The following is a 9,754-nucleotide window of genomic DNA, read 5'->3' as shown; positions in this document are numbered from 1 at the left end:
TCTATGCTGTGGTGGAAGGTAAGGATCCAAAAAAGCCGCACGATACCCTGCTCATTGTCACCCATATGGACGGTACCAACGTGATTGAAGAGAACGGACACATTGGTGTATTGCAACTTGCACACGATGTAGCGAATGTCTCACCTGAATTTTGAATAACTGGCAATTAGATCTAATTTATACCCAATTTCCTAGTGGAACTGATTACTTATAATTATCCACATCATGGTAAATTATCGGAAATTATACAGCAAAATAATGTGTAAAAATCATGATTTTGATAGACTGTTTTATAATGTGTTAGATTATATTAACTAGCTAATACATCTTTTTAGAAATTGAATTAATATTAAGCGAGAGCCCATCTCTATAAATAATAGATTATATTAATTATTAATAATTACGTTATAAATTCATAGAATTATTATTTTAGTAAGTTTTGTGGGTGCGCGCGCGTTAGGGTAAAAATGCGGATATGTATATTGATTCTGATATGTAATACTATATTATTATATCTTACATATTGTTTTGTTATTGAACTGTGTTCTACAGGGTATCAACTTCAAATGAAGAGCGGACAGGTGACCAAGAAACCATCGCGAATGACTATATCATTAAGGTATCAGTTTCACCCCAAGCTTTCACTTGCAAGAGCGTCAGAAAGAGAAGACTGGGTCTGTATAGCCGCGTCGTGGACTGGCTCTGCCGTGGCTGCTGACTTGGCGGCGGCCTGTTTCTTTTGCAGGTCATGAGTGTAAACAGAATAGAACTTGAAGAATGCAATGGCCATGACTGGTTTGGTGGCGCAGAGTTAGTATATCATATAGAAGTAAGCAAGTATGTTGGAGACTCACGGGCACTAAATGCAATGGCCAGCGCCGCTCGCCGTGTTAGCACCCATCTCAGTCCTTCGGCTTCGCTTTTCCCATCACTAGCCAGTGAAACAGCAATCCTGTAGTTTAGCTCCTGGATTCCGGTATCCAGGCTGCGTTGCTGCTCACGGATCGTCATTTTGTGGTCATTCCGCATTCCTTTCAGGTCATCATTCAGCCTCGTGAGCTCTTGGTTGAGTCGGAGGTTGAGGATGTCGGCATCGTGCTGCAGCTGAGTTCGAGAGGCTCGTTGTCGTTCGATTTCCAAATTCCGTGACGCCTGCAATGACGACCGTAACTCTGAGCAGGCAGCCTCGAACAAGTACTCTTCATTCTCACTATCCGATTTGGAAGTCAAGGTGTCTTCGGCGAGATCTAGTTTATCTTGTAGAATCCCTCGAATAGCCTTCATGACCGTGATGGCCTGTTCTTCACTGAAACCACCTGCTTGGAGATCTTTGACGAGAGTGTATGTGTCAAAATGATGAACATAGTGTGCAGGCCGCAGATGCGGTATGCCCTGTTTCTTTTCCGATATCCTCGTCAAACTCATGTCCTCGGGTTGCGGCATTTGAAGAACAGCATCGAGTGGATTTTGTGGCGGAGGAACCTCTTCTGCATCTTTGGTTTGGCTGGGTGAATTATCGTCTTGTTTTGAGGTTGGTAGCGTTGCTTTTGACGAATCCGAATCTTCCTCTGTAACCTCTTGCTTGCCGTCTATCTTTTCCTTGCTATTTGCGCTTTTTTCTGGCCCGTAATCCGTGATGTTTGACACCAGTTCGGGATGCGGGGTACTCTTTGACTGCGCCGTCGAACTGACATCCTTTTTTGCAGTTTTGATGCCAGAACTCTTTGCTGGTTTATTCTTCGGTCGCGATGGTGGAGGTAGCTTGGGCTCTACGGCCTGTCCGCGGCGTGACGGAAATGTGTTTTGCTCGCAGCGACGACTCGAATGGAAGCTATTGGAAGGCGGCGCAGAGAAACGGAAAGGGCGAACGGCCGGCTCGTACGGCTTGAGGGATCGAAAAAGCTGTGGATAGAGGAACGGCAGCCTAGGCGCAGTCATGGTTGGCTGGTGTTGTGAATGTTTGTTGCATGAAGCAGAATCGCACGGCTCGGCAGCCTTTCGGCGCACATGACGATGCAGATGCGGCGCTGCCAGCCCCGGTTCTCCGTTCCTGGCCTGCCATCTCTCCACGTGGACTGCGCCATTTTCCACGCACTATATAATACCCCTTTCTCTTTGCCTTGATCTGAATGCAATTTGTCTTCCCTCTCTATATAGTATATGGTATATAATATATAATATATAATATATTTATCTACATACAATCCCACGAGAAATGCAGGTCTAATTTGCCAAGAGCCCAAAAAGCAGCTCCGTTCGCTTCCAGAAATCGTGCGCAGCCTCCTGCAACCTGCCAACAATGCTGTTGCCATCTTCGACATCGACTTGGATTTTCTCAATGAAGCTGTCGAGGAGATCGTTCTTTTCAGAGACGACCGAAAGAGCATCCCGAAAGTAGAACGCATCCAGTGCAAGCTGTATCTTCCAGTCCCTAACATCCTGTGGTTTGGAGTCATCCGCATTGGATTTGGCTGTACCATTGGTAGATTCTTCGTCAGAAGAATTTTTCTTTTCATTGTCTTCTTCCTTGTCTATTTTTTCGTGAGAATAGTCATGCAACCGTTCAAAATTTTTTGACAGAGATTCCGTGACCGCTTTATTCAGCCTCTCCTTGAGAATTTTCACCGCAGGCGGGGTCCATAGATCTGGACCAAAATTTTCCATAGCTATAACGAGACGACGGAAATATCGAAATGTCGACGGCAGTGGCTGATTGGGTAACTCTGGAGCTCCATCCCACAGTGTACGACCAGGTAGTCGTAATGTATTCTTCTTTGGGACAGGAAAAATGTTGGACGGAGGTACATGGGCAAGAATTTCGTTGACCAAAACTTCATGCAAAACAGGCACTGTATCCTGGGCGAAATCTAAGCTTTCGTCTTCTAATATCTTAGATGGGCTATTCCGTCGAACTTCTCGGATCAACCGCAAAAGGAAAGCACTTTTTCCACTCTGGTCAGAATCCCCCGAAGCTTCAGCAGCAGCGCGGAAGGTCTTTTGGAGCTCTAGGAACGCCTGTTTGATCGTATTCACTTGTTCCTCCTGTAATAGGTGAGGATCATCCTCATTTAAAAGAGCAATGGGATTCATTTCAAGTTTACTGTCGTCTTCGCCTTCATCCAGGGTATCTTCCCATCTAGTATGTCGTAGGTCGTCAATGGAGCTTCTAGAACGCTCAATGAGTTCTAGCCACGAGTCATATAGCTCCAACGTGGCCATGATTTTCAAATCTCGTCCATAAAATGTGTTCACAACGACCTTTTTAAAGTTCACTGCCCCATCTGAGTACTCTAGGGATGTAATGCTAGAGTCCCAAAGAGACTGCATCTGGTTTATGTCTCCGCTGACCCACTGATCAATATGGGTTTTGACCGTATCACCAATTGAGACCAATTGATTGGCTTGGTTGCGAATGATAGATTTCAATCGCATTTTAAAGATATCTCTTATACCTTCCAGCACACTGACTGAAGAATGAGTTATCGTCGCAGGCGCCGCGGCTAGCCATATTTCCAAAGTTTCCTTCCGCAAAGAAAGGACGTCCTCAAAATCATCAAAATCCTGCAGAACTGCAGAGCTCTTCTCTAAGAAGCGATTAAACGCTTCCTTGGACCATTTCTTGGTCAATTGCTCTGCAGATTGTTTGGTAAAATTGTCTGATTTTATCCAAGGTGTAAAATTTTGAACGTCATTGGTTACCCATCGCCCAAAAATATCAAGATCAAGATCCCCTAGATTCAGAATATCGTGATCAGCCAATAGAGGCTGACCTTGAAGCTTTGCCAACGCATCGGACAATCGACGGGAGGAAAGGGTCTTGGTGTTTTGGAGAGTTTGAATGTAGAGGTTGAGCGCTTTCAGGATCCCTTCTCTAGATCGGGGGCGGTGTTCCAGTTGCTTCACAATAGAATCCAATCGGAAATTATGAAACCGATTTATTATATCCAGCACCGATGAACTATTGGAGAGACGAAATGCAGACATGGCGTCAACAATATCTTCCATGCTGGAGTTGCCAGAGCCTAGTCTTCGCTCGATTCGTCGGCGAATGGTTTTTTGCAAGTTGACAAGCTGAGAACTCAAAACTTCCACAAATGGCGGAGCGTTTGCATGCTGCGACAAGGCTTTATAAAGCTGTCTCGAGATGATCACCAACTTTGAGGCCAATAATAAGGGCTTGTGTTTGCGTAATAGTCTCCCAATAATGGTCGTACACCGGTGAAGCAGTGCTAGCTGTGCAGCGAGTGCCCGGCAGTTATTGTCATTATTGCCATCAGCTAGATAATCTTGCCTCTTTCCAATCAAATCGGCATTGCAGCGCAATCCCAGACCAGCCAGCTTTGTCTCAACCTCTTGGTTCTCGGTATTCATTTCCACGATCGTCTCGGCCGTCTCCAGAAGTTCACGATATCGTGCCCTATACAATTCCAAGTGGCACAGTTAGCATTCTCCCTAGCGAATAAACGGTACAGCGCGGCATACCCAACCAAAGACCGGAGCTTCTCTCTGTTGCTTGCGATGTCGCGTCGCAGTTCCTGCTCCACCTTCCGCACGGTGGGAATCGGGTGCTGAAATGCGTCCTTCCATGATTTCAGGTTCTGGGGGTCCGGCGTCTCGGTCGCCATGGTCAAGCGGCCTGCACACTGGCAAGCTTCTGGTGATGGAGGAGTCTCGCAACGTGGTTTACACTATTACAGACAAGTATCGGAAACGCACAGGCCAAGCGGAGGCTAACAGCCTTAGCTTACACGATGATGCTCAGTACCCCTCTGCGCACTGTGCTTGGCATGTTTATTTGAAGTTGTGTGTTTTCTTGCATTAGGAGCGAGGAGAAGAGCGAGCGAGCTTTCGCCTGGGCCGAGAGGAGAAGCAGAAGAAGCAGTAACAGCAGCGGAATGGGTCGCGCTGCTTGACAGGTGATCCGCTGCCTCTTATCGCTTCCGCCCCGCCTAAAAAGTCCCCTCGCATCTCTGACTCTACAGTACCAAGTTATCAAGTTATCAAGTTATCAACCCGAGGCGAGCCGTTCGAAATGCCTCATGTCGAGTCGGAGCCCATCGAAGCTGCAGAGTCCTCTGGGGGTCTGGCAAGGCTTCCCTTCCCGCCCGTCACTCGGTCTCACATCCTACACTGCTCATACCATTACTGGCATCCTCTGTATGTACCCTAAAGTTGTCACATAGTTGAGTCGCTAACCAGATACTGCAGGTACCGCGCTCTCACTCCAAAAGCCCGCCTGATTCCACTGACGGACCCGTTCATCTCCTACCTCCTCGCAGACGGGATCGTGCTCCCTCCAGACCAACCGCGTCGCTCTACCCTGGCTGGGGACGACAGTGGTATTGAAACTTCCGACTCCGAAGATGACGGGGAGGATGAAGACCCCTCAGCCGACTGGCTGGAAATTCACAATAAAATAAAGGACACAATAAAGGAGCTTGGGGGGATAGTAACGCCAAAGCTCAACTGGAGTGCGCCGAAAGACGCAACGTGGATTGCAGTCACAAATGACTTGCAATGTCAAACTCCCAACGATATCTACCTGTTGCTGAAGAGCAGCGACTTCATCACACACGATCTGGAACATGCTTTCGATGATACCGATCTGGAGCCAGTTGATAACCTGGCCTCTGAGGCCATCGCCGATCATAAGAAAATTCCTTATTACCTCGTTCTCCGTAAATATTTCAACCTCAACCCATCATTGGAGTTTCGTTGCTTTGTCCGCGATCGCAAACTCCTATGCATCTGTCAACGAGATTTGAATCACTTTGATTTCTTATTTCCTATGCGTGACATGCTTCGATCTCGAATACAATCATTTTTTGATGACAAACTCAATGACACATTTCCCGATTCAAACTTTGTCTTCGATGTCTATGTCCCTCCACCCCATGAAAGGGTTTGGCTTATTGATATCAACCCATGGGCCATCAGGACAGATCCGTTGCTCTTTAGTTGGCTAGAGATACTCACAATGAAAGACCCAGCCCCGCTTGAAGAAGAAGTCGTTAGACTTTCTCTCCGGGATGAAAGCGAGGTTATAGGTGGAGCTCAACACACTGCGTCTGGACGGATTGAAGACTGTGATGTTCTTGAGGAGGAGAATAGTGACGAGGGCGAGACTTCAGAAATCGAGAATATATCCCCTCTTCCCGAATTTCGGCTAGTGAGTCGCGATGATCCTGAAGCTTACGGCTTCACCGCACCCCAGTACTCTGCTCATAAATTACCTCGGGACGTAGTGGACGCTTCTCAGGCGGGACCTGGGGGCATGGAATCATTTATGCGCCAGTGGCAAGATTTACTTTCAAAGGAGTTCCAACAGCAGCAAGACGAGTCGAGTGGAGATGACGAATAAAACGAATATGGCATCTAGGTGTACGTTTGGAGTTCTGGATCGGGCTAGGTCACGTTATGGATCATTACTAGATATAGAGAATAGGCTCATGCCTAGTGTATTGCTAAGCAAATAAAATTTCTTCTTGATCCATACTAATCTATCAAGCGAAACTAATATGACCAGCCTAAGATTTGAATATAGAAACCATTACTCTGCGAATACATACAAACTTTCTCATAGTTTGTGCTTCTTCTCTCCACTTGCAAGTTTCCTAAACTCCTCCTGTGGAATACCAGCAGCGAACCGCTCCACTGCCCCATACAGTTCAAAAACATTCTGTTTATCCAAATTCTCGCGTTCAGGACGACGGATTAGCTCCTTGATCTTGAGCAGACTCGACTGGTTCAGATGCAGACCCAAGCGATCGTCGACCTCGGCCAAAACGGCTTTCAAAAACCCGGCTGAATCGTCCTGCTTCCCTGATGGCGCGGAGATGACCTTATTCACAAACCCCGTACCCGTCAGCTCGTCAATCGTGATCCGCTTGCTCATGATCAACGCCTCATTAGCTTTGGATATACCCAACCGCTCGACAAATGCGCGCGAGGCGCCACCTTCAGCAACCAGGCCGAGCGATGAGAAAGGCGTCAGGAGGAAGGTATGGGGAGCGGCGTAGATGAAGTCTGCAAATGCGACAATGGCGGCGCTCAGGCCAACGACAGGGCCATTGAGAGCAACGACTAATATCTTGGGGTGGTTGTAGAATGTACGCGTGAGGTCGAGGTTGTTCATGGCGAGGAAACCCAGTAGCTGGCGACGCTGCTCGTCGGTTTGTGAGGTGGGGCTTCGAGTTGGTCCTGTTGCGTTTACGTCTGCGCCGCTGTGAATCACGGCGTCAGTGGTTTGGAAGGTTTGTTGGTTGATGGTGGATCTTACGCAGAGAAGAACCGGCCTGTTCCCGTGAGGACGGTGATGAAGATATCATCTCGCTTCTCGACTTCGCGGAGCCGCTCACCAAGAAGGTGGTAGAGATTGGTGTTGAGGGCATTGAGCTTGTCGGCACGGTTAAGTGTTATTATCGCAATGCGGCCTTGGTAGGTGAGGGTGATGGCGTTGGGGTCGGCCATTGTATGGAATTCGATTGCTTATCGATAGGAACGAGTAGTAGCTAGACTGGTGAAAAGAAAAAGGTTATCAGATATCAGTTGATGATTATGCAACCCCATGCTTTAAACTTGGGGTAGCTTCAGGCTATTGCGGGGAGATTGCCGAGGCTCATTTCGGCGCAGCGAGGTGGTCGGCCATTATTCGGTTGGCAGAGCATTTCTTGATTTCAAGTTTGAAATGGCAGTTCTGCTGATTCATATATTCATGGCCAGTTGGCCTCGGACAGCATGCTGTCTTTAATCGTAGATGTATTTGGCGGTCATTTGTGTGGCGTAAACCGAGAACCGAGTTTATCTACACCAGAGAGGCCAAACACATATAGTCCAAGTTTTCCGGACATAATTATATATGCTATGGTGTATCATCTTCGCAAATGAATCTCACTGAGAGGTGCTGCCATATCAATAGAGTATTTATAGTAAAATGACAAATGCGAAGCTGCAGAGTCGCTAATATAGATCAAGCGATGTTTGCACTGTTTGCATGCTCGTGGTGTGGAGTACGCCGTTTCCAGGATTTCCATGAATTCGATCTGAAGTGTTGTTTGTTGTCTTTGAGGCAACTGCTACAATCAACATCTCTCGCTGTCTCATTACATCAATACTGGTATTAGTATCGGAGGATCTTCAATTCCTTCTCTCCGCAAAACCTTCGCGCCTCATCACGAACCACCTAGAAACCAGCGACTTCCATATCTCATACCATCAGAAACTAAAACAACCGTCTGCCCAAAAGTCGAACACAACATTAACTAGCACAATGTCGGGGGTGCTTCGCAAACTCCAAGGCGGGAACCTAGAAGTCTTCAAAGTAGGTCTACTTCACTAACCCTCTCTCTCTCTGTCTCCTACCTAAACTGACTGCCGTCACATAGTTCGGAATGTACATCCTATTTCCAATCGGCTGGATGTACTACTTCGGCACCAACTTGGAAGAACGATTCTCAGTCCGCGACTTCTGGCCCACAGCCGAACAATCGCATAAAATTCCCGAGTCCGTTGAGGAGATCGACCGTGAGTTGACGAGGATGAGGATGCTGGATGGAATGAAACGGGAAAGGCGCCAGAAAGAATTGCAGCAACGACAAGAAGCTGCGGCTACGGCTTCACACGGAGCCGAGGAGGCGGCGTCGTCCTAAATGCAATATGAAGGGTGATAATATAGCCCTGCCTTGAAGGATAAATACAATTTCTACAAGTCTTACACTCTCCAATCTCGAAACCTTTGGGACAATGTGATGTTTGTTTCTGCGCTACTCAATCATTTGTTTTATACGGAGTTCATGGTCGATCAAAACCGGGGTCACTCGAGCATTCTTTATGCCCCGATTGTACAATACAAGTGGGAAGTTAGATATCCATGTACATATTTACAAATTAAGTGATTCGCTTCTCAAAGATTGCGGTAATATATTTTGCATTGATTTCTGGCCTAAAACTGGTCCTGACCCCCGTTGTAATGTATTAGTGGACCTCTATTAAAATTTCTGACTTCAAATAATTATCTCAGAATGCACAATAATATATTACAAGAATCGAAGGCTTGTTATATCGGATCGAGCAGCAACAACACTTCTACCCGGTATACGACTTATCTTATATTATAGCCCGAGCCTTCCAAATAAATAACACACAAACGCCATCAAGCACCCACGCTCAATTGGATAGACCGACAAATTAAATGCAACAAAAGGAGCAATCTGCTTGGATAGTTACACAATTGCCGATTTTGCGGCTTGCAACATGTAGGAGATGAAAGTTTATTTTCGTAATCAAGCGGTAGTGAGTCACAATTCGTGGAGTGCTGTAGCGACAGGTGCTTTGACTGTGTCGTACACTACATTGAGGTTGCCGCCTGTGGACGAGGATGCTGCGCCTTTCAAGACGGAGTTCGCAGAGGGGATGTAATCTTGGATCATGGAGACGTCAGCGGTCAGGTAGTAAACGAGGTGGCCGTAGATAGAAGCCACGTGGTTTGGTAGGTAAACGTAGGCGGCGGTGATGAGCAGGGTAAGAAGACTGATAACGAGAGAATCTGTCGCAATTCCTTGGTATTAGCAGAGTGTCCACAGGTAATATCGTGCTCAAGTCGGGGACTTACTGAAGATGAACTTCTCGGTCGGCGTGAGCATGTAGAGGGCGAATGTGACTTCATACTGGTAATTTTTCAAGCGAAGCCAGCGAACGAAGGAGGTCAGCACCGAGGGCGACGAGGCAGAGGTGGCGTGGGTCATGGCTGGCAGGT

At 47.1% G+C, this 9,754-nt stretch overlaps 6 protein-coding genes across 6 annotated transcripts; 2 read left to right on the top strand and 4 right to left on the bottom strand.

Moving 5' to 3' along the window:
• Positions 1 to 628: 628 nt before the first annotated feature.
• BGW36DRAFT_428985 (uncharacterized protein) lies at positions 629 to 1,938 on the bottom strand (the record flags this gene model as incomplete). The annotated part of the gene is made up of 2 exons (XM_046220628.1): positions 629 to 792; positions 855 to 1,938. The coding sequence occupies 2 exons, from the start codon at positions 1,936 to 1,938 to the stop codon at positions 629 to 631; spliced, it is 1,248 nt and encodes a 415-aa protein (XP_046070239.1).
• A 285-nt stretch (positions 1,939 to 2,223) lies between these two features.
• BGW36DRAFT_298738 (uncharacterized protein) lies at positions 2,224 to 4,625 on the bottom strand (the record flags this gene model as incomplete). The annotated part of the gene is made up of 2 exons (XM_046211461.1): positions 2,224 to 4,417; positions 4,483 to 4,625. 2 exons carry the CDS (start codon positions 4,623 to 4,625, stop codon positions 2,224 to 2,226), a joined length of 2,337 nt encoding a protein of 778 aa, XP_046070238.1.
• A 407-nt stretch (positions 4,626 to 5,032) lies between these two features.
• BGW36DRAFT_452905 (cell cycle control protein Cdc123) lies at positions 5,033 to 6,469 on the top strand (the record flags this gene model as incomplete). The annotated part of the gene is made up of 2 exons (XM_046221854.1): positions 5,033 to 5,157; positions 5,209 to 6,469. 2 exons carry the CDS (start codon positions 5,033 to 5,035, stop codon positions 6,359 to 6,361), a joined length of 1,278 nt encoding a protein of 425 aa, XP_046070237.1. The 3' UTR covers positions 6,362 to 6,469.
• Positions 6,470 to 6,495: 26 nt separating this feature from the next.
• On the bottom strand, positions 6,496 to 7,939 carry BGW36DRAFT_382108 (peroxisomal d3,d2-enoyl-CoA isomerase). The gene is made up of 2 exons (XM_046216485.1): positions 7,280 to 7,939; positions 6,496 to 7,223 (listed from the first exon to the last, which is right to left on the bottom strand). The coding sequence occupies exons 1-2, from the start codon at positions 7,468 to 7,470 to the stop codon at positions 6,578 to 6,580; spliced, it is 837 nt and encodes a 278-aa protein (XP_046070236.1). The 5' UTR covers positions 7,471 to 7,939; the 3' UTR covers positions 6,496 to 6,577.
• A 330-nt stretch (positions 7,940 to 8,269) lies between these two features.
• On the top strand, positions 8,270 to 8,585 carry BGW36DRAFT_261836 (uncharacterized protein; the record flags this gene model as incomplete). Its single annotated transcript, XM_046210081.1, has 2 exons — positions 8,270 to 8,320; positions 8,385 to 8,585. Coding segments are annotated over 2 exons (252 nt in total), but the record flags the coding sequence as incomplete, so codon positions are not given.
• Positions 8,586 to 9,296: 711 nt separating this feature from the next.
• Positions 9,297 to 9,743, bottom strand: BGW36DRAFT_428980 (uncharacterized protein; the record flags this gene model as incomplete). The annotated part of the gene is made up of 2 exons (XM_046220627.1): positions 9,297 to 9,544; positions 9,611 to 9,743. 2 exons carry the CDS (start codon positions 9,741 to 9,743, stop codon positions 9,297 to 9,299), a joined length of 381 nt encoding a protein of 126 aa, XP_046070234.1.
• Positions 9,744 to 9,754: the final 11 nt, after the last annotated feature.

The sequence above is a fragment of the Talaromyces proteolyticus genome, assembly GCF_021365285.1.
Source record: "Talaromyces proteolyticus strain PMI_201 chromosome Unknown BGW36scaffold_8, whole genome shotgun sequence".
Lineage (NCBI taxonomy): Eukaryota > Fungi > Ascomycota > Eurotiomycetes > Eurotiales > Trichocomaceae > Talaromyces > Talaromyces proteolyticus.
This window is presented reverse-complemented; position numbering and strand designations above follow the sequence as displayed.